General features: G+C 47.4%; 1 protein-coding gene across 1 annotated transcript in view; it reads right to left on the bottom strand.

Annotated features, from left to right (window-relative positions):
• Positions 1-24,299, bottom strand: part of LOC121537759 (CDK5 and ABL1 enzyme substrate 2) — a 63,613-nt gene that overhangs the window by 10,865 nt on the left and 28,449 nt on the right. Inside the window, exons 3-5 of the mRNA XM_041845386.2 lie at positions 20,136-20,213; positions 9,733-9,835; positions 5,035-5,200 (exon numbers count right to left, since the gene is read on the bottom strand). Coding sequence (XP_041701320.1) covers positions 5,035-5,200; positions 9,733-9,835; positions 20,136-20,213 — 347 coding nt within the window. The remainder of the gene's footprint in view (positions 1-5,034; positions 5,201-9,732; positions 9,836-20,135; positions 20,214-24,299) is intronic.

Here is a 24,299-nt window from a genome sequence, read left to right as displayed (position 1 = left end):
TGTGTCCGTCTGTCTGTCCTTAGCTGGTTTCTATAAGCCTACTGCACTGTGTCTGTCTGTCTGTCTGTCATTACATTAGCTGGTTTCTATAAGCCTACTGCACTGTGTCTGTCTGTCTGTCATTACATTAGCTGGTTTCTATAAGCCTACTGCACTGTGTCTGTCTGTCTGTCTGTCATTAGCTGGTTTCTATAAACCTACTGCACTGTGTCTGTCTGTCTGTCCTTAGCTGGTTTCTATAAGCCTACTGCACTGTGTCTGTCTGTCTGTCCTTAGCTGGTTTCTATAAGCCTACTGCACTGTGTCTGTCTGTCTGTCATTACATTAGCTGGTTTCTATAAGCCTACTGCACTGTGTCTGTCTGTCTGTCTGTCATTAGCTGGTTTCTATAAGCCTACTGCACTGTGTCTGTCTGTCTGTCCTTAGCTGGTTTCTATAAGCCTACTGCACTGTGTCTGTCTGTCTGTCCTTAGCTGGTTTCTATAAGCCTACTGCACTGTGTCTGTCTGTCTGTCTGTCTGTCATTAGCTGGTTTCTATAAGCCTACTGCACTGTGTCCGTCTGTCTGTCCTTAGCTGGTTTCTATAAGCCTACTGCACTGTGTCTGTCTGTCTGTCCTTAGCTGGTTTCTATAAGCCTACTGCGCTGTCTGTCTGTCCTTAGCTGGTTTCTATAAGCCTACTGCGCTGTCTGTCTGTCATTAGCTGGTTTCTATAAGCCTACTGCACTGTGTCTGTCTGTCTGTCCTTAGCAGGTTTCTATAAGCCTACTGCACTGTGTCTGTCTGTCTGTCCTTAGCTGGTTTCTATAAGCCTACTGCACTGTGTCCGTCTGTCTGTCCTTAGCTGGTTTCTATAAGCCTACTGCACTGTGTCTGTCTGTCTGTCTGTCTGTCATTACATTAGCTGGTTTCTATAAGCCTACTGCACTGTGTCTGTCTGTCTGTCTGTCTGTCATTACATTAGCTGGTTTCTATAAGCCTACTGCACTGTGTCCGTCTGTCTGTCCTTAGCTGGTTTCTATAAGCCTACTGCACTGTGTCTGTCTGTCTGTCCTTAGCTGGTTTCTATAAGCCTACTGCACTGTGTCCGTCTGTCTGTCCTTAGCTGGTTTCTATAAGCCTACTGCACTGTGTCTGTCTGTCTGTCCTTAGCTGGTTTCTATAAGCCTACTGCGCTGTGTCTGTCTGTCTGTCCTTAGCTGGTTTCTATAAGCCTACTGCACTGTGTCTGTCTGTCTGTCCTTAGCTGGTTTCTATAAGCCTACTGCGCTGTCTGTCTGTCATTAGCTGGTTTCTATAAGCCTACTGCACTGTGTCTGTCCGTCTGTCCTTAGCTGGTTTCTATAAGCCTACTGCACTGTGTCTGTCTGTCTGTCCTTAGCTGGTTTCTATAAGCCTACTGCACTGTGTCTGTCCGTCTGTCTGTCCTTAGCTGGTTTCTATAAGCCTACTGCACTGTGTCTGTCTGTAATTGAATGCCTGGCATTAATGTTGACCCACAATTCACTTTGTCAAGTTGAGCAGCGCTCTGGAACACTTAACCTGGATATCAGCGTTGGCAACACTCCCGGGCTACGTCCCAAATGGCACCCTATTCCCTATGGGCCCGGGTCTAAAGTAGTGCACTACATAGGGAATAGGGTACCATTTAGGATACAGTTCCTACATTCACCACCACCTGTCTCTGGGATCTGTCCCTGTCACCCTGACATCACAGAACAACTAACAGCTAGCGCAGCACACACACACACACACACAGGGAAGGGAGGCACGAGCACACACACACACACACACACACACACACACACACACACACACACACACACACACACACAAGGAAGGGAGGCACGAGCACACACACACACACACACACACACACACACACACACACACACACAGCTTTGTGTCTAGCTAATGAAGGGTCTCTAAATCGGGGACGTAGCGATGGACCAGGGCCGGACAGAGAGTACAGTGCTGTGATAATGACCATCTGTGGTAATCTGAAACACACAGAGACACAAACAAAAGCCATCCTCTCTCCCCCCTCTGTCTGTCTGTCTCTACCTCCCCTCTGTCTCTACCTCCCCTCTGTCTCTACCTCCCCTCTGTCTCTACCTCCCCTCTGTCTCTACCTCCCCTCTGTCTCCTCTCCTGTCTCCCCTCTGTCTCTACCTCCCCTCTGTCTCTACCTCCCCTCTGTCTCTACCTCCCCTCTGTCTCTGTCTCCCCCTCTGTCTCTGTCTCCCCCTCTGTCTCTGTCTCCCCCTCTGTCTCTGTCTCCCCCTCTGTCTCTGTCTCCCCCTCTGTCTCTGTCTCCCCCTCTGTCTCTGTCTCCCCCTCTGTCTCTGTCTCCCCCTCTGTCTCTGTCTCCCCTCTGTCTCTGTCTCCCCCTCTGTCTCTGTCTCCCCCTCTGTCTCTGTCTCCTCTCCTGTCTCCCCTCTGTCTCTACCTCCCCTCTGTCTCTGTCTCCCCCTCTGTCTCTGTCTCCCCCTCTGTCTCTGTCTCCCCCCTCTGTCTCTGTCTCCCCCTCTGTCTCTGTCTCCCCCCTCTGTCTCTGTCTCCCCCCTCTGTCTCTGTCTCCCCCTCTGTCTCTGTCTCCCCCTCTGTCTCTGTCTCCCCCTCTGTCTCTGTCTCCCCCTCTGTCTCTGTCTCCTCTCCTGTCTCCCCTCTGTCTCTACCTCCCCTCTGTCTCTACCTCCCCTCTGTCTCTACCTCCCCTCTGTCTCTACCTCCCCTCTGTCTCTACCTCCCCTCTGTCTCTGTCTCCCCTCTGTCTCTGTCTCCCCCTCTGTCTCTGTCTCCCCCTCTGTCTCTGTCTCCCCCTCTGTCTCTGTCTCCCCCTCTGTCTCGGTCTCCCCCTCTGTCTCGGTCTCCTCTCCTGTCTCCCCTCTGTCTCTACCTCCCCTCTGTCTCTACCTCCCCTCTGTCTCTACCCCCCCAGTCTCTCCGTGTCTCCTCCCCCTCCGTGTCTCCACCCCCTCCGTGTCCCCTCCCCCTCCGTGTCTCCTCCCCCTCCGTGTCTCCACCCCCTCCGTGTCTCCTCCCCCTCCGTGTCTCCACCCCCTCCGTGTCCCCTCCCCCTCCGTGTCCCCTCCCCCTCCGTGTCCCCTCCCCCTCAGTGTCTCCTCCCCCTCAGTGTCTCCTCCCCCTCAGTGTCTCCTCCCCCTCAGTGTCCCCTCCCCCCTCAGTGTCTCCTCACCCTCAGTGTCTCCTCACCCTCAGTGTCTCCTCACCCTCAGTGTCTCCTCACCCTCAGTGTCTCCTCACCCTCAGTGTCTCCTCACCCTCAGTGTCTCCTCACCCTCAGTGTCTCCTCACCCTCAGTGTCTCCTCACCCTCAGTGTCTCCTCACCCTCAGTGTCTCCTCACCCTCAGTGTCTCCTCACCCTCAGTGTCTCCTCACCCTCAGTGTCTCCTCACCCTCAGTGTCTCCTCACCCTCAGTGTCTCCTCACCCTCAGTGTCTCCTCACCCTCAGTGTCTCCTCACCCTCAGTGTCTCCTCACCCTCAGTGTCTCCTCACCCTCAGTGTCTCCTCACCCTCAGTGTCTCCTCACCCTCAGTGTCTCCTCACCCTCAGTGTCTCCTCACCCTCAGTGTCTCCTCACCCTCAGTGTCTCCTCACCCTCAGTGTCTCCTCACCCTCAGTGTCTCCTCACCCTCAGTGTCTCCTCACCCTCAGTGTCTCCTCACCCTCAGTGTCTCCTCACCCTCAGTGTCTCCTCCCCCTCAGTGTCTCCTCCCCCTCCGTGTCTCCTCCCCCTCAGTGTCTCCTCCCCCTCCGTGTCTCCTCCCCCTCCGTGTCTCCTCCCCCTCCGTGTCTCCTCCCCCTCCGTGTCTCCTCCCCCTCCGTCTAAATAAACAGGTCACACACTATAGTGCTCGTTATATTAGTATTATTGTGTCTGAAGCAGCGTTTCAGTAAACAGCATGTTTTGTGTGTGTGTGTGTGTGTGTGTGTGTGTGTGTTTTCAGCTGCTACTATACAGGACAGTTCAGCACCACAGGCAACCCAGCATGACAGGCAACCCAGCATGACAGACAACCCAGCATGACAGGCAACCCAGCATGACAGACAACCCAGCATGACAGGCAACCCAGCATGACAGGCAACCCAGCATGACAGGCAACCCAGCATGACAGGCAACCCAGCATGACAGGCAACCCAGCATGACAGGCAACCCAGCATGACAGGCAACCCAGCATGACAGACAACCCAGCATGACAGGCAACCCAGCATGACAGGCAACCCAGCATGACAGACAACCCAGCATGACAGGCAACCCAGCATGACAGGTCACATTAAAGCCAGCATGACAGGTCATATTAAAGCCAGCATGACAGGCAACCCAGCATGACAGGTCATATTAAAGCCAGCATGACAGGGCACATTATAGCCAGCATGACAGGGCACATTATAGCCAGCATGACAGGGCACATTATAGCCAGCATGACAGGGCACATTATAGCCAGCATGACAGGGCACATTATAGCCAGCATGACAGGGCACATTAAAGCCAGCATGACAGGGCACATTAAAGCCACCATGACAGGGCACATTAAAGCCAGCATGACAGGGCACATTAAAGCCAGCATGACAGGGCACATTAAAGCCAGCATGACAGGGCACAGCAAAGCCAGCATGACAGGGCACAGCAAAGCCAGCATGACAGGGCACAGCAAAGCCAGCATGAGAGGACACAGTAAAGCCAGCATGACAGGCCACAGTAAAGCCAGCATGACGGGCCACAGTAAAGCCAGCATGACAGGGCACAGTAAAGCCAGCATGGTAGCATGGTGCAGTAGAGGTCATAGCCCCGTGGACAGCAGGTGCAGTTAGTCCACAATATGATAATAGCTCCCTCTGAAGGACTAGGAATTTTCACCATATTACTTACCAATATGGTGCAACCTACATCCATATGATGCAACCTGGTTAAATAGAGATTAAATAAAAAATAAAAAGTCCAGTCCTATGTTGGAGTTAAGGTGGCGTTTCTGGGTTAGGGGTCAGGTGTTAGAGCCAGGTCTTACCCAGGTCCAGTCCCACGTTGCTATTCAGCCTGGTTGGGGTGTAGTTTCTGGGGTTACTGTTCCGGGTCACCTGGTTGAGGGGCACCTGGAGGGTAATGTCCACCGAGGGGGTCTTCTGGCGGACCAGGGCGTTGGTCGGATACAGAAACTGGGCATACGACACCGTCTATGGAGGAAGATCAATCAACCAATCAATCAATCAATCAATCAATTATACATGCAGGAACAATCCCACAGTTTAGGATTTACAGTCGATCTGCTGATGGCCAGAGGGACAGGACAGCATAGCAGCACAGCTGGATACAGAGAAACTACAGCACTGAAACAGCTGGTTACAGAGAAACTACATCACTGAAACAGCTGGCTACAGAGAAACTACAGCACTGAAACAGCTGGCTACAGAGAAACTACAGTACTGAAACAGCTGGCTACAGATAAACTACAGCACTGAAACAGCTGGCTACAGAGAAACTACAGAACTGAAACAGCTGGCTACAGAGAAACAACATAACTGAAACAGCTGGCTACAGAGCAGTGCAGGAAGAAAAATAAGTCATACACTCATAATAATCATTTTCTGTCCTTTTATTTTTGTACTGCTAGAGAACCTAACGACACAGCAGGACAGAGCACAGGGAAGCGAACCACAGCGCAGTGGGAAACGGAACGGTGCAGTTCAATTCACACTGCTGTGGACTGCAGGTGCAGTTTAAGGGGGGGGGGTCTCTATCTGTTTGGACTACTCTAGCTTTGGGGGGCCTATGCACCTACCTAGACAATAATCTAGGGCTAGGTGGAAGACTGCTACTAGGTGCATCGTACCTAAGCATCCCTTCTGGGATGTCACAGGGAGATAGAACGGGGTAGATGAGGACATCGCTCAACCAACCAACCAACTAACTACCTACCTACCCAAAACTACCATGAATTGTTTATGAGGTCTAATGTATGATTTTGTTACATTAAATCATTCAGTAATGACTAGAAAGAAATTATGGCAATCATCAGTTTTTAAATCGTCAGTAAGAAACTGCTAGCCATTGGCTGCTAACAGCTGAGAACTGCTAGCTAACTGGCTGCTAACAGCTGAGAACTCCTGAGTGGCGCAGTGGTCTAAGGCACTGCATCGCAGTGCTAACTGTGCCACTAGAGATCCTGGTTCGAATCCAGGCTCTGTCGCAGCCGGCCGCGACCGGGAGACTCATGGGTGGCGCACAATTGGCCCAGCGTCGTCCAGGGTAGGGGAGGGAATGGCCGGCAGGGATGTAGCTCAGTTGATAGAGCATGGGGTTTGCAACGCCAGGGTTGTGGGTTCAATTCCCACGGGGGGCCAGTATAAATAAAAAAAATGTATTCACTAACTGTAAGTCGCTCTGGATAAGAGCGTCTGCTAAATGACGTAAATGTAAATGTAACTGCTAGCTACCTGGCTGCTAACAGCTGAGAACTGCTAGCTAACTGGCTGCTAACAGCTGAGAACTGCTAGCTATCTGGCTGCTAACAGCTGAGAACTGCTAGCTAACTGGCAAGCACAAAAACAGTCAACAACTTCGGGAGTACAGACCCCTGGGCCAGCTCCCTGCCATCCACGACCTCTATACCAGGCGGTGTCAGAGAGAGGCCCTAAAAATTGTCAAAGAATCAAGCCACAGACCGTTCTCTCTGCTACCACACGACAAGCGGTACCGATGCACCAAATCTGGAACCAACAGGACCCTGAACAGCTTCTAAGCCATAAGACTACTAAATAGTTCACCAAATAGCTACCCGGACTATCTGCATTGACCCTTTTTGCACTAACTCTTTTGACTCATCACATACGCTGCTGCTACTGTTTATTATCTGTCCTGTTGCCTAGTCACTATATCCCTACCTACAGCATATGTACATATGTGTAAATGATAAGTGTGTAAATGATAAACACATTAGTGCAATAAAATGAAGAAATTGATTAAAATGCTGGACGTGAATGCTGGAATTAAACAATAACTATGCAAATGAGTAAAAGCTGTGTGCTTTAAGGAAATAGACGTCTGGCTCAAATACAAGCCTGGCTCAAATACAAGCCTGGCTCTAATAAGCGCCTGTTGTGTTCAGTGATTTAATGTGGAACTGAGCGTTTTAAACTACTTTGCAGATACGAAACAGACAATCATAATATCAGTCAAAAATATCAAATTCCGGGGCCTTCCGAGTGGCGCAGTTGTCTAAGGCGCTGCATCGCAGGGCTTGAGGCGTCACTACAAACCTGGGTTCGATCCCGGGCTGTTTCACAACCGGCCGTGACCGGGAGTCCCATAGGGCGGCGCACAATTGGCCCAGCGTCGTCCGGGTTAGGGGAGGGTTTGGCCGGGGGGGGGGGGGGGGGGGGCTTTACTTGGCTCATTGCGCTCTAGCGAGTCCTGATTTTGGTCGTCAGTTGAACAGTGTTTCCTCCGACACATTAGTGCGGCTGACTTCCGGGTTAAGCTGGCAGGTGTTAAGGAGCGCGGTTAGGCGGGTCATGTTTCGGAGGACGCATGACTCGACCTTCGCCTCTCCCGAGCGATGAGACAAGATCGCAATTGGATATCACGAAATTGGGGAGAAAAAGGGTGTAAAAAATATTTAATTATAAAAAATAATAATGATAATAATAAAAATGACATTCCCAGTTGATGCTACAAAACCAACTTTATTAGAGGTTTTAAAAATAGGTTCTATTTGACTCAACATTCTATGACGTACAGTAAGGCATTGTTAGCAGAATTGATGGATGCAGTTCAATACATGACAAATATAATTCACCAATAAATGTCTTGGTAGTCCAAACAATATTGCTATCAGGTTGTACATTTTTTTACATTTACATTTTAGTCATTTAGCAGACGCTCTTATCCAGAGCGACTTACAGTTAGTGAATACATTTTTTTTATTTATACTGGCCCCCCGTGGGAATTGAACCCACAACCCTGGCGTTGCAAACGCCATGCTCTATCAACTGAGCTACATCCCTGCCGGCCATTCCCTCCCCTACCCTGGACGACGCTGGGCCAATTGTGCGCCGCCCATGAGTCTCCCGGTCGCGGCCGGCTGCGACAGAGCCTGGATTCGAACCAGGATCTCTAGTGGCACAGTTAGCACTGCGATGCCGTGCCTTAGACCATTGCGCCCACTCAGGAGACCATCACAGCTGGCCTGGTACATTGCTTGCTGCCTCCATTCGGGACGCACTGTTTCAGTTTCAATTACTCAATATTTTGGACAAAAACGGACGAATGCAACTAAGGCTGGGAATGTCAATACAATCAAACTAGCAAGGGCAATGATCACAAATCAGTCATAACGTGTCTAATAGGCTAGCGTATCTATTTATGTAGCAAGGTAAAAACAAGGAGCCTAACGTTAGCTAGTTAGCTGCTAGGAGGATGTCATGTCATTGGAGTAGTGTGTGACTGACTTTTCTCCCCTCATATCATTTTTCGATGGCCTCAGCTAGAGATGCAGGTGTCATTTGGTTAGCTAGCAATAAATGTGAATCGCTTTGCTAGCTAGCTATGCTGAACTTGAACGACCGTTATCCAGTTGTCTTGCTTTCGCAAATTCACTCTGGCTATCTACTCCGATTTCAGAGCACTCTTGTCTGAGTGTGCCAGAGCGCAGAATAACTGATTAATTTACAAAAACGCTCAACACCCACTGAATATGATCGACGTCAGTAAACCTAGGCAAAAAAAAGTAATAGTTAGTCAAGAAAGCTCTAGATAACATGTAAACAGCCTAACCAGCTCTGCAAGGGAGAGTAAAATGGTCAGAGTGAGGTGTTCTCTCATTTGTGTCTGGAAGTAGCTAGCAAGCTAGCCAACTTTAGCTAGTTAGCTTGGGTGCTTGGTTGGGACAAGCGTGCATTTGCAGGCTAGCTGCAGAAGGACGAGTAGGCTACAATTCCCCAAAGTTTTTCAATGAACTTTTGACGGCCAACTAGCTGAAAAAGTTTGAGAGGGTTTATCTAATGTTCCTTCGTTAGAATTTTAGCTCATCTTGCTCTGGCTAGCATTAGTTGTTGTTCTTGATGTGCATAACTCTGAGGGAGAGAGAGCCTACCTTTTCATGGTGGTTTGATCAATAGGACTGTAAAGTTCCCAAATGTAAGAGGACTCCCGTGGTGTTTATATACAGTATTTGCAGAAATCCATTCAGGTGTATTTGGTGGCTTTTGGCGAATGCGTTCTAATGATCTAAAGTCGCGCTGTTGCTACTGCCTGTAAACACACAGTCCAGTTCAAAGTGAATGATGGCAGGCCCATGTGGCAAATGACTTGTTTGTATAAAGGCCTACTGTAGCTCTGATTGTCTATAGCGCACTGGTCTGTGTAGACTCCGGTCTTGGACGAGACAGATGTTTTTATTAGGTTTTATTTACTGCAGTGTGTATTAATTGTCCAAACGCACGGCAGCTTTCCCACTCTATATTGCTATAGAATTTTCACAAATGCCTTAGTATTATAATATAAGTACAGTGTGTCCCCAGTACCTTGCAGTAGAGGGGGGATATAAGTACAGTGTGTCCCCAGTACCTTGCCGTAGAGAGGGGGGAGGATATAAGTACAGTGTGTCCCCAGTTCCTTGCCGTAAAGGGGGGAGGATATAAGTACAGTGTGTCCCCAGTACCTTGCCGTAGAGAGGGGGGAGGATATAAGTACAGTGTGTCCCCAGTACCTTGCCGTAGGGCTCCAGGTCTAACCCCTCCAGTCCAGGCATCATCTCCAGAGCGGTAGAGATGTTCCCTGATGAATGTCTATGCCTGTCCAACTTGGGGTCACTGTGGAGATGAGACAAACAGAGAGAGAAGAGCGAAAGAGAAAAAAAAAGAGCGTCGGAGAGAGAGAGAATAAAAATGAGGAGAGCGAAAGAGAGAGAGAGAGAGAGAGAGAGAGAGAGAGAGGAAGAGAGAGAGAGAGAGAGAGAGAGAGAGAGAGAGAGAGAGAGAGAGAGAGAGAGCCAGAGAGAGAGAGAGAGAGAGAGAGAGAGAGAGGAAGGAGAGAGAGAGAGAGAGAGAGAGAGAGAGAGAGAGAGAGAGAGAGAGAGAGAGAGCCAGAGAGAGAGAGAGAGATGAGAATTACTTCAGAGCTTCAGGACCCCATCAGTCCCATAGCATTTACCAGTCAGTAATTGGAGAGGAGAGAGTCAGATGGATAGTTCCAGACACAGGAGAGAGTTTATGGTCGTTAGTTATGACAGCCTGAACCATGTCTTTGGATGGGGGAAGCACTTCGAAGTGGAGCTCTTCCTAGACTAGGCAGATCATTCATTCATTATTCATGACAGTTGTAGTATCATCTCTGTCAAGCAATAGGCCCTACTAGTGCTGAGCGATTACGGCTTTTTGAGGTCGATTTTGGCTTCGGTTGAATTATAAATAAAATAAAATCACGACCTCATTATGCGAGTTGAATGCTGTAACAACACAGAATAAAACAATTAAAGAGAAGTCCCATGACGATAGTGACATTACTTATTAACCATCAGTTAATTAAAATATGTCAGTTGTTGTGTACATCACATTCGTTTCATTTGATGACTTTATTATTTCATTCCAAGTTTAATCTCATCTCTACAGAGCTGCTGCCTATATTGTCTGACAAAAATCACTATTTTAGTAGTTCTTCCAAAGTAAATAAGGCATACTATTATGACTGCTGAATACAAACACCTAGAGAAGCAAATGCTCCCTCTTGATCGTGTATTATTTTGTCTCTTTAAGTAGCAGGCATAAAATAAACACAGACCGTACAAGTAGTCGCACAATGGATTATGGTCATTGTAGTTAAATTATCACGTTTTTCTGCGGTAAACTATGTAGAAGATTGACCTGTTGGAAAACTCCCTGCAACGTCGCACAGTACGGGATCTGATTTATCTCTAGCGAAACTGCTGCGCAATGTGCATATTTATAGATACACACGGCATGGCATGGCTTAACGTGACCACGCCCCCGAGTACGGAACAGCCATAGGGTACTCCCGTTACGCCCATGTTAAAATTGCCTACTTTACGCATAACCCGACAAACGGCTGTATTATTTTTTATTTTCATTCTATAAAAAGATTTAGGATATGCTTGGTTGGCCATTTTTTATAAAAAAAAGCACCCAGAGAAAATTATTTAGTGTAGAGGTGCTGACTAATGACGAATAAACTGTAAACTATAAAAATCAATAAAAAAGAGAGTCGCACATAAATTCTATGTAAAACACCAACGTTTCGGCGTCACTGTGCCTTCTTCAGGGTGGCCATTTTTAAACATACTTCCTTGTCGTCTTAAATCAACAAACTTCATCATACCTAAAAACACTTTCATGCTAAACGTAAATAGGTTTGCATTAACAGATAAGACTGTCGCATGGAATGTACGCCACGATTATCAGCCAAAGAGCCAATTCCGACAGACTTTCTTCAACTAGCTAACTAACCCGGCTATTAAAGATGCTGAAAGGCAAATGACGTTTAATCAACTGGCCAAGGACTAGGTTAGACGAACCTCATGGTTTTCAGATGATGATGAAAGGCTGTTAGCTCTGGATACTTCCACCATTGTTCCAATGGTGGAACAAGCTCGGATTCACTCACCACCTTCCGGAGACATTTGAAACCCCACCTCTTTAAGGAATACCTGGGATAGGATAAAGTTGGCCAGTTGATTAAACGTAATTTGCCTGATTGGTGGAGTGCTGCAGAGACGGTTGTCCTTCTGGAAGGTTCTCCCATCTCCACAGAGGAACTCTGGAGCTCTGTCAGAGTGACCATCAGGTTCTTGGTCACCTCCCTGACCAAGGCCCTTCTCCCCCGATTGCTCAGTTTGGCCAGGTGGCCAGCTCTAGGAAGAGTCTTGGTGGTTCCAAACTTCTTACATTTAAGAATGATGGAGGCCACTGTGTTCTTGGGGACCTTCAATGCTGCAGAAACTTTTTGGTACCCTTCCCCAGATCTGTGCCTTGACACAATCCTGTCTCGGAGCTCTATGGACAATTCCTTCGACCTCATGGCTTGGTTTTTGCTCTGACATGCTGTGGGACCTTATATAGACAGGTGTGTGCCTTTCCAAATCATGTCCAATCAATAGAATTTACCACAGGTAGACTCCAATCAAGTTGTAGAAACATCTCAAGGATGATCAATGGAAACAGGATGCACCTGAACTGAATTTTGAGTCTCATAGCAAAGGGTCTGAATACTTATGTCAATAAGGTATTTCAGTTTTTTATTTGTAATACATTTGCAAAAATATCTAACAACTTGTTTTCGCTTTGTCATTATTGGGTATTGTGTGTAGATAGCTGAGGATTTTTATTTTATTTAATCCATTCTAGAATAAGGCTGTAACGTAACAAAATGTGGAAAAAGTCGAGGGGTCTGAATACTTTCCGAAGGCACTGTATTTAGATCGAGATTAACTTCTATCGCTAGCCAGCCAGCTAACGTCAGCTAACCGGCGAAAAAACTAGGGGTAAACAAACAGTGACGTAAGTATTATGTGATAGCTTTACTTTGTGTAATTTGTATATATATATATATATATATATATATATATATATATATATATATATATATATATATATATATATATATATATATATATATATATATATATATATATTGTTTAAACCTTTATTTAACTAGGCAAGTCAGTTAAGAACAAATTCTTATTTACAATGACGGCCTACCCCGGCCAAACCTGGACGACGCTGGGCCAATTGTGCGCCGCCCTATGGGACTCCCAATCACGGCCGGTTGTGATACAGCCTGGAATCGAACCAGGGGGGTCTGTAGTGACGCCTCAAGCACCGAGATGCAGTGCCTTAGACCGCTGAGATGCAGTGCCTTAGAACGCTGAGATGCAGTGCCTTAGACCGCTGAGATGCAGTGCCTTAGACCGCTGAGATGCAGTGCCTTAGAACGCTGAGATGCAGTGCCTTAGACCGCTGAGATGCAGTGCCTTAGAACGCTGAGATGCAGTGCCTTAGACCGCTGAGATGCAGTGCCTTAGACCGCTGAGATGCAGTGCCTTAGACCGCTGAGATGCAGTGCCTTAGACCGCTGAGATGCAGTGCCTTAGAACGCTGAGATGCAGTGCCTTAGACCGCTGAGATGCAGTGCCTTAGAACGCTGAGATGCGGTGCCTTAGACCGCTGAGATGCAGTGCCTTAGACCGCTGAGATGCAGTGCCTTAGACCGCTGAGATGCAGTGCCTTAGAACGCTGAGATGCAGTGCCTTAGACCACTGAGATGCAGTGCCTTAGAACGCTGAGATGCAGTGCCTTAGACCACTGAGATGCAGTGCCTTAGAACGCTGAGATGCAGTGCCTTAGACCGCCGAGATGCAGTGCCTTAGAACGCTGAGATGCAGTGCCTTAGACCGCTGAGACGCAGCGCCTTAGACCGCTGAGACGCAGCGCCTTAGACCGCTGAGACGCAGTGCCTTAGACCGCTGAGATGCAGTGCCTTAGACCGCTGAGATGCAGTGCCTTAGAACGCTGAGATGCAGTGCCTTAGACCGCTGAGATGCAGTGCCTTAGACCGCTGCGACGCAGTGCCTTAGACCGCTGAGATGCAGTGCCTTAGACCGCTGCGACGCAGTGCCTTAGACCGCTGAGATGCAGTGCCTTAGACCGCTGCGACGCAGTGCCTTAGACCGCTGAGAGGCAGTGCCTTAGACCGCTGAGATGCAGTGCCTTAGACCGCTGAGACGCAGTGCCTTAGACCGCTGAGAGGCAGTGCCTTAGACCGCTGCGACGCAGTGCCTTAGACCGCTGAGAGGCAGTGCCTTAGACCGCTGAGAGGCAGTGCCTTAGACCGCTGAGATGCAGTGCCTTAGACCGCTGAGAGGCAGTGCCTTAGACCGCTGAGAGGCAGTGCCTTAGACCGCTGCGACGCAGTGCCTTAGACCGCTGAGAGGCAGTGCCTTAGACCGCTGAGAGGCAGTGCCTTAGACCGCTGAGAGGCAGTGCCTTAGACCGCTGAGAGGCAGTGCCTTAGACCGCTGAGATGCAGTGCCTTAGACCGCTGAGAACGCAGTGCCTTAGACCGCTGAGAGGCAGTGCCTTGGACCGCTGAGATGCAGTGCCTTAGACCGCTGAGAGGCAGTGCCTTAGACCGCTGAGATGCAGTGCCTTAGACCGCTGCGACGCAGTGCCTTAGACCGCTGAGATGCAGTGCCTTAGACCGCTGAGACGCAGTGCCTTAGACCGCTGAGAGGCAGTGCCTTAGACCGCTGAGATGCAGTGCCTTAGACCGCTGAGATGCAGTGCCTTAGACCGCTGAGATGCAGTGCCTTAGACCACTGAGAGGCAGTGCCTTAGAACGCTGAGACGCAGTGCCTTAGACCGCTGAGAGGCAGTGCCTTAGACCGCTGCACCACTCGGGAGCACAAGTTAGCAGGAAGGGTAACAAATTAGAGTGACAGAATAAGTATCATGCAAATCATTTGTAGTTGTGACAGCCAAGTACGTTAATAAAGACACGTGACGCTGCTGCAAACATTTATTGAAATGACAAAAAAAAAAAGTGTCTTGCTTAGGATGACGCCAAAGTTAGGCTACATGGGAGTAACGGGAGTGCCCTAAGGCTGTACCCTACTCGGGGGCGTGGTCACGTTAAGCCACGCCTCGCCGTGTGCATCTATTAAGCTCACAGAAAAAACGGTCAATTAGTTGTTTAAAATCTGAAAAATAACCAACATTTCAGTTAATCGCTCAGCACTAGGCCCTACTAAAGGAACAGCCATTGTAGTGTAGTAGAATCTAGCAGGAACGGCCACTAGTAGTAGAATCTAGCATTGTAGTGTACTTTGACTGATCTGTGGCAGTGTAAAAGTACTAAAGGAGTACAGGAGAAATACAGCGAGGATGAGACAGGAAGGCTGAGGCAGCTGATAACACACCATGAAAAAGAGACCCAGTTCCAGTCCCAAATGGCACATACTCCCTATATAGTGCACTACTTTTGACCAGGGCCCATAGGGCTCTATATAGGGAATAGGGAGCCATTTGGGACTCAGACCTACCAAGCGCAGACCGCTCTCTCTCTCTCTCTTTCGATGTCTCTCTTTCGATCTCTCTCTTTCACGCTCTCGCTCTCTTTCACTCTCGCTCTCTGTTGGGCAAGCTGTAGATAACGTAGCTGTCGTTTGTGGTTAGCGGTGTCTCTAAAGTCACACCTACTGTATAGCACAGCCAGTCAAATCCTATTCAAGACAATCCTTTGTCCCCCCTCTCTCTCTCTCATGTCGATCTCCTTAGGAGACTTTGAGACATGCACGCAGGCAATAGCATAGCGGCTGCTGCTTGAGGAGTCTCTGCTCTTTCTTTAAAAACTGACAGATGCTTTTAAAAAGAGGCCTGCAGACCAGCATAGAGCACTCCCTACCCAGCAAATCATAATTGGTCCTGTGAAGGTTCCCAGAACATTCGTTAGGTCGTGGTAAATGTTCTCACAACAACAACAACAACTGTCCAGTCGTGGTGATGATTATAGAATGTTTCTATAAAACATTTGCCTGGTGTTGCAAGAACGTTCCCAGAACACATTTAAATCTGTTCTTTAAAAAGGTTCCCAGAATGTTTTATTAGGTTGTGGGAACAGTCCGGTGTTGCAAGAATATTGACAGAACAGCCTTTCTGAGTTCTTTAAAGAACATTTAATTAGGTTGTGGGAACAGATTAAATGTGTTATAGCAGAGGTACTCAACTCTGACCCTACGAGGTCTGGAGCCTGCTGGGTTTCTGTTCTACCTGATAATTAATTGCACCCACCTGGTGTCCCAGGTCTAAAATCAGTCCCTGATTAGAGGGGAACAATGAAAAAATGCAGTGGAACTGGTTTTCGAGGTCCAGAGTTGAGTTTGAGGGTGTTATAGGAACATTCTTGCAACATCAGTTGAATGTTTTATACAAACATACAAACTTTTGGGGAATGTTCTGTGGTGGTTGTCACAGATGTTGTGCACAACACTTACTGAATGTTAGGAAATCATTCCAAGGATATTTCATCAAAAAGTTTTTTTTCATAAACAGATTTGATCAAAAACATTCTCTGAATGTTTTAGGGATGTTCTCATCCTAAATGTTAGATAGAACCCTAACTACAACTGAATCGTAGCGAACGTTCTAGGAATGTTCCTGGTTTGCTGGGGATTTTGTCTCCATGTGTCTTACAGTAGCACCCTCCCTCCCAAAAACGGGTCACAACTCCTGCGGCTCTGTCGCACGCTGGGTATGTACATAGGGGACTCCTACGGTAGGTACACATACGGCTCATCTCTTGGCATTTAATGAGGGAACACCCCACTGACCATTTTACTCGCCCTAGCAGAGCTGGTTAGGCTGTTTTCATGTTATCCAGAGCGTTGGTGACAGTAACTGTGCTGCTGGCAACAATTTAATCACGCTTTTTTTTGTCTACGTTTACTGACACCGGCCGTATTCAACGGGTGTTGTGCGTTCGTAAATTCATCAGTTATTCTGCACTCTGGCATACTCAGACTGAATTTACAAACGCACCCGAAATGGTTACTTGCATAGTGGAGTCTTTTGTTAAGACATGTAGCTAGCTAGCTAGGTAAACAAGGAACCATAATCCCAACTCATGAATATGCAGGTAGCTAACCAACACGGTTCAATGTTAGCAAATGGCTCTGAGATACAAATAATAAGATCATACACGTAACGTTAGCTAGCGAGCCAGCCAGCTAATGTTAGCTAGCTAACAGTACACTTTAACTTGAAATGAAACCACTTTCTGTCAAAATTAGACTTACCCGTATACATCATGCATGTCACGGATGCCATGGTTGCCCTTAGTTTGAAGATGTAATCTGGAGACAGGTGTTTTCTCCATCTCTTTAGCTATCATACTCTAATTCCACTGATTTCAAAACTCGATCCTCCAGAAAGTGGAGAGCAACACTTATGCAGCTCCACTACACAATAAAAAATGTTTAAAGCCGCGTTAGACAGGATTACCTACACATATTGACCTGCTCAAATAGACAGAAGCGTGCTATACGGCAGACCAATCCAAACTCCTCCCTCAGCATGACCAGCCCACATCATTTACTCCTGAGTGGCGCAGTGGTCTAAGGCACTGCATCGCAGTGCTAACTGTGCCACTAGAGATCCTGGTTCGAATCCAGGCTCTGTCGCAGCCGGCCGCGACCGGGAGACTCATGGGCGGCGCACAATTGGCCCAGCGTCGTCCAGGGTAGGGGAGGGAATGGCCGGCAGGGATGTAGCTCAGTTGATAGAGCATGGCGTTTGCAACGCCAGGGTTGTGGGTTTGATTCCCACGGGGGGCCAGTATAAAAAAAATATTATAATAATGTATTCACTAACTGTAAGTCGCTCTGGATAAGAGCGTCTGCTAAATGACGTAAATGTAAAAATTTTAATGTAAATGATCTCAGCCAATCATGGCTAGTGGGAAGGTTGCTGTCTTTTTCTGTGGCTTAACCAACTAGGCTTGTAATTTAATAATTTTATTTAGTATTTACAGATGGCATACAAATGTGTTATTAAGGTACATGAATGTTCCAGAAGGCATTTCTGGCAAAAAAAAGTTTAAAAAAAGTTTACGTTCAAATGGCTCTCCTGTGAAGTAGTGACCCGCGACATACGCCTAGTTTCCTGAAACGAGTCACGTATTAGAGACACATATTTCTCTCAGATTACACAGACCCACAAAGAATTCGAAAAACAAACCCAATTTCGATAAACTCCCATATCTTTTGGGTGAAATACCACAGTGTGCCATCACAGCAGCAAGATTTGTGATCTGTTGCCAAAAGAAGGACAGTCCAATTCCACAGACGGATCATTCATGGTTTCTGCGTTGGGACGCTCGGTCCTTTCCCAAACTCCGGGCCGTGGGGCTGGAAGACTGAAATTGTTCCATTGAAACAGCACTGGAACAGCTCCCTTCTTCAGACGTCTGCGCCCAGCTGGAGTCGGAGGCTCCATCACGTCTTCCCTTAGAAAGTGTCGGCTGCAGACTCGTGTGTTTGTTGTAAGAAAGTTGACTCGTCGAATGTTAAAATCACCCACCGTTTATGTAACTCACTGTCTTTGGGAAAAGTAAAAAAAACTAAACAGAAGAATTGCATCTGGCAGACACTGTACATTGCGGCACACAGCAGTGACGGCTGGAAGAGCTGTCATCCCGTTTTTTTGACAGGACACTTTCGTACGTTTACACGTCATCGTGTTATAAGTCAAGACGAAGTATTACAAGTAAAAACATTAACATAAACATTAAGATAAACAACAACAACAACAACGAAAATTAACCGTTTCGGATGTTTTTGACGACAAGCATTCAATGCTAGCAACCGGAGGTTTACATCCATCCTGAGATTTAACCGGAAATACGTCATGCTCTCGCCGGTGCATATCGCCTACTGAATTGAGAGGAGGGGTGAGGAGTGGGCGAGGGGTTAAGGAGAGAGAGAGGAGAGGTGATGAGGGGGTGAGGGGTTAAGAAGTGGAGAGGGGTGACCGAGGGGTTAAGGAGAGAGGAAGAGGGGTGATGAGGGGGGTGAGGGGTTAAGGAGTGGAGAGGGGTGACCGAGGGGTTAATGAGAGAGAGGAGAGGTGATGAGGAGCGGGCGAAGGGTTAAGGAGAGAGGAGAGGAGGGGGCGAGGGGTTAAGGTGAGAGGAGAGGGGTGAGGAGCGGGCGAGGGGTTAAGGAGAGAGGAGAGGAGGGGGCGAGGGGTTAAGGTGAGAGGAGAGGGGAGATGGGTGAGGAGCGGGCGAGGGGTTAAGGAGAGAGAGAGGAGAGGGGTGAGGCCAAGAGCCTTTAGCTCTTCTGTGTCTGAGGGAAAGGTTGACAAACAGCGACACATGAAGCGGGGTAAGAAGGGGTGACACACAGAGACACATGGTGACCCCAGGAGGGGACAGAGAGGTGACACACAGAGACACATGGTGACCCCAGGAGGGGACAGAGAGGTGACACCCAGAGACACATGGTGACCCCAGGAGGGGACAGAGAGGTGACACCCAGAGACACATGGTGACCCCAGGAGGGGACAGAGAGGTGACACCCAGAGACACATGGTGACCCCAGGAGGGGACAGAGAGGTGACACCCAGAGACACATGGTGACCCCAGGAGGGGACAGAGAGGTGACACCCAGAGACACATGGTGACCCCAGGAGGGGACAGAGAGGTGACACCCAGAGACACATGGTGACCCCAGGAGGGGACAGAGAGGTGACACCCAGAGACACATGGTGACCCCAGGAGGGGACAGAGAGGTGACACCCAGAGACACATGGTGACCCCAGGAGGGGACAGAGAGGTGACACCCAGAGACACATGGTGACCCCAGGAGGGGACAGAGAGGTGACACCCAGAGACACATGGTGACCCCAGGAGGGGACAGAGAGGTGACACCCAGAGACACATGGTGACCCCAGGAGGGGACAGAGAGGTGACACCCAGAGACACATGGTGACCCCAGGAGGGGACAGAGAGGTGAGGAGGGGTGAGGAGGACTGATGAGGAAGGAGGGGAGAGGATGACGGGCTAGCTTGCAGGTCTGTGACTCAAGGAACGTGGAAAAGGGTGACACACAGGGACACAGCTGGACTCTAGGATATATGACGGGACAAAACAGTTTCTGGATGCATTCATGACTCAGTCACAGGATTGCAATGCATTACAGATGTTCATATTCAGCATTGCTCTGCAGTCTACACTACCAGGTACAAGTAGCTTTGTGTGTGAATGAAAATAAATGCTCAGTGCCTTATAAAATAGTGTGATCATGTGACTGAACAGCAGAGTTTGTGCAATTATATATATATATATATATATATGTATTTTTTTGTCATTTAGCAGACGCTCTTATCCAGAGCGACTTACAGGAACAAATAGGGTTAAGTGCCTTGCTCAAGGGCACATCGACAGATTTTTCACCTAGTCGGCTCGGGGATTAGAACCAGCGACCTTTCGGTTACTGGCACAACGCTCTTAACCACTAAAGCTACCTGCCGCCCTATTTAATGGTGTGAGGAAGCAGCACAGTGCTAAAGTGACACAGTGTGAAGGGAATAAGTTGTACTGTACCTGATGTGAAAGCTCTCTCCATAGGGTAACACTGAAAAGGCTGCACACAGAGAACGCTTGGCGCAGATCAATACGATCCTGGAGAGACAAAAACAACAGCAACAAGACGTTAGGGAGGAAGGGTGAGAGAAAGAGAGACAGAGAGAGAGCGAGAGACAGAGAGAGAGACAGAGAGAGAGAGACAGACAGAGAGAGAGACAAAGAGAGAGACAGAGACGTAGTGAGCTCATGGGCTCCTGAGTTTTTCTGCAAAAAGATAGAATTGGAGTTAGATAAAGGAAGATTAACTTGAAAAAAATGTTCTGCAATGACTTTATACAGGATACTAACCTCAACATCAAAACCTTCAATCCAAATCCAAATTCCAAACCTAAAACCTTGATTTAGGACAAAATGACCTGAATGGATTATTACTACTACCCAGGACTTCTAACAAACCAAAACCTGCAGAAGAAACACAGCGGAACCAGGAAATACCATCCAACACAAAGTAAAAAAGACAGTAATCTCTAGGTAAGTTTGTTATATAAAGCTAAGTAAATAAGTCTACTAAGCTACCAAGCTGCCAGGACAGAACAGACCAACTTCAATTAGCACTGAAGTGTGAAGTCAGATGTGGCAGGAGAGTTTCACCCCAACAGTGGCAGGAGAGTTTCACCCCAACAGTGGCAGGAGAGTTTCACCCCAACAGTGGCAGGAGAGTTTCACCCCAACAGTGGCAGGAGAGTTTCACCCCAACAGTGGCAGCATCATGCTGTGGGGGTGCTTTGCTGCAGGAGGGACTGGTGCACTTCACAAAATAGATGGCATCACGAGGAAGGAAAATGATGTGGATCTATTGAAGCAACATCTCAAGACATCAGTCAGGAAGTTAATGCTTGGTCGCAAATGGGTCTTCCAAATGGACAATGACCCCAAGCATACTTCCAAAGTTGTGGCAAAATGGCTTAAGGACAACAAAGTCAAGGTATTGGAGTGGCCATCACAAAGCCCTGACCTCAATCCTATAGAAATTGTGTGGGCACAACTGAAAAAGCGTGTGCGAGCAAGGAGGCCTACAAACCTGACTCAGTTACACCAGCTCTGTCAGGAGGAATGGGCTAAAATTCACCCAACTTATTGTGGGAAGCTTGTGGAAGGCTACCCGAAACATTTTACCCAAGTTAAACAATTTAAAGGCAATGCTACCAAATACTAATTGAGTATATATAAACTTCTGACCCACTGGGAATGTGATGAAAGAAATAAAAGCTGAAATATATCATTCTCTCTACTATTATTCTGACATTTCACATTCTTAAAATAAAGTGGTGATCCTAACTAACCTAAAACAGGGAATATTTATTAGGATTAAATGTCAGGAATTGGGAAGAACTGAGTTTAAATGTATTTTGCTAAGGTGTAGGTAAACTTCCGACTTCAACTGTATGTATCAGATGCTCAACATGCTATGCTCACAATTACTGGTCAGAGCCTAAACCACATGAAAACAACACTAGACACTTTATGGAACACAAAGCCTTTACTATCTCATCCTGGAATATACACACATACGCCCAGGCCGTGAGCAGGCAAACAGGCCCAACCCCCACTCTTACACTAGCCCAAGCCAATGGCATGTACCAGATGCTCAGCAGGCTCTGCTCACACCTACTGGTCTGAGGCCAAACCACACGACTAACAACATTAGACACTTTATGGAACACAAAGCCTTCACTATTTCATCCTGGAATATCCAAGGCCTGAGGTCATCTGCATTTGGCCTAAAGAGCAGGAACCCAGACTTCATCAAAGAAATCTGAAATACAGACATTGTCATCCTACAGGAAACATGGTATAGAGGAGATGGACCCACTGGAGGCCCTCTAGGTTACAGAGAGCTGGTAGTCCCATCCACCAAACTACCAGGTGTGAAACAGGGAAGAGACTCAGGGGGTATGCTAATTTGGTATAGAGCAGACCTAACCCACTCTATTAAATTAGTCAAAACAGGAAAATGTTACATTTGGCTAGAAATTAATAAGGAAATTATCTCAACAGAGAAAAATGTCTTCCTGTGTGCTACCTATATCCCCCCACTAGAATCCCCATACTTTAACGATGACAGCTTCTCCATCCTAGAGGGTGAGATCAACCATTTCCAGACCCAGGGACATGTACTAGTCTGTGGCGACCTAAATGCCAGAACTGGACAAGAACCTGACATCTTGTGCTTCTGTCCCCAACCAAGGAGTGCCTACAGCAGCACCTAGATCTTCTGCACAGATTCTGTCAGACCTGGGCCCTGACAGTAAATCTCAGTAAGACAAAAATAATGGTGTTCCAAAAAAGGTCCAGTTGCCAGGACAACAAATACCCTTTATGGTTGTGAGGTCTGGGGTCCGCTCACCAACCAAGAATTCACAAAATGGGACAAACACCAAATTGAGACTCTGCATATCCTCCGTGTACAACGTAAAACACCAAATAATGCATGCAGAGCAGAATTAGGCCGATACCCACTAATGATCAAAATCCAGAAAAGAGCCATTAGATTCTACAACCACATAAAAGGAAGCGATTCCCAAACCTTCCATAACAAAGCCATCACCTACACAGAGATTAACCTAGAAAAGAGTCCCCTAAGTAAGCTGGTCCTGGGGCTCTGTTCACAAACAGAAACAGACCCCACAGAGCCCCAGGACAGCAACACAATTAGACCCAACCAAATCATGATAAAACAAAAAGATAATTACTGGACACATTGGAAAGAATTTACAAAAAAACAGAGCAAACTAGAACGCTATTTGGCCCTAAACAGAGAGTACACAGTGGCAGAATACCTGACCACTGTGACTGACCCAAACTTAAGGAAAGCTTTGACTATGTACAGACTCAGTGAACATAGCCTTGCTATTGAGAAAGGCCGCCGTAGGCAGACCTGGCTCTCAAGAGAAGACAGGCTATGTACACACTGCCCACAAAATGAGGTGGAAACTGAGCTGCACTTCCTAACCTCCTGCCAAATGTATGACCATATTAGAGACACATTTTTCCCTCAGATTACACAGACCCACAAAGAATTCAAAAACAAATCCATTTTTGATAAACTCCCATATCTATTGAGAGAAATACCACAGTGTGCCATCACAGCAGCAAGATTTGTGACCTGTTGCCACAAGAAAAGGGCAACCAGTGAAGAACAAACACCATTGTAAATACAACCCATATTTATGTTTATTTATTTTCCCATTTGTACTTTAACTATTTGCACATTGTTACAACACTGTATATATACATAATATGACATTTGAAATGTCTTTATTCTTTTGGAACTTCTGAGTGTAATGTTTACTGTTAAAATGTATTGTTTATTTCACTTTTGTTTACTATCTACTTCACTTGCTTTGGCAATGTTAACATACGTTTCCCATGCCAATAAAGCCATTGAATTTTGAGAGAGAGAGAGAGAGAGAGAGAGAGAGAGAGAGAGAGAGAGAGAGAGAGAGAGAGAGAGAGAGAGAGAGAGAGAGAGAGAGAGAGAGAGAGAGAGAGAGAGAGAGAGAGAGAGAGAGAGAGAGAGAGAGAGAGAGAGAGAGAGAGAGAGAGAGAGAGGGGGGGGGGGGAGAGAGAGAGAGAGAGAGAGAGAGAGAGAGAGAGAGAGAGAGAGAGAGAGAGAGAGAGAGAGAGAGAGAGAGAGAGAGAGAGAGAGAGAGAGAGAGAGAGAGAGAGAGAGAGAGAGAGAGAGAGAGAGAGAGAGAGAGAGAGAGAGAGAGGTCTGTCACTACATGCAATTGTACTTTTTGACCTTCATCAAAAACTCTTTGGCAGTATTTCCATGTGAATTTCATGTCAACACAGCACCACTGAAATAGGCTGGTGGGTAGCATTAATTCTAGATTTTCCAGGCTACCACTGAATTGCATCAAGAGGGAAACAAGGCAGCTGTGGGCTGTGGTGCCCTGCATCAGCTGGAGGATCAGATGTGGCCAACAGCTAACGTTACACAGTGCTGCTACTTCATAGCATAACTAAGGCTCTGTTTTTCTCCAATAGCTAACATTACACAGTAAATGTAATGTTTATGAGGGGACATACACAGTCCTACTCACCCCTGTCCTTACCCTACACACCCCTGTCCTTACCCTAATGGGACCAATATCAGCTGGTTACCTTACGTTGCCA

This window comes from Coregonus clupeaformis, chromosome 24, assembly GCF_020615455.1.
Source record: "Coregonus clupeaformis isolate EN_2021a chromosome 24, ASM2061545v1, whole genome shotgun sequence".
NCBI classification, from domain to species: domain Eukaryota; kingdom Metazoa; phylum Chordata; class Actinopteri; order Salmoniformes; family Salmonidae; genus Coregonus; species Coregonus clupeaformis.
This window is presented reverse-complemented; position numbering and strand designations above follow the sequence as displayed.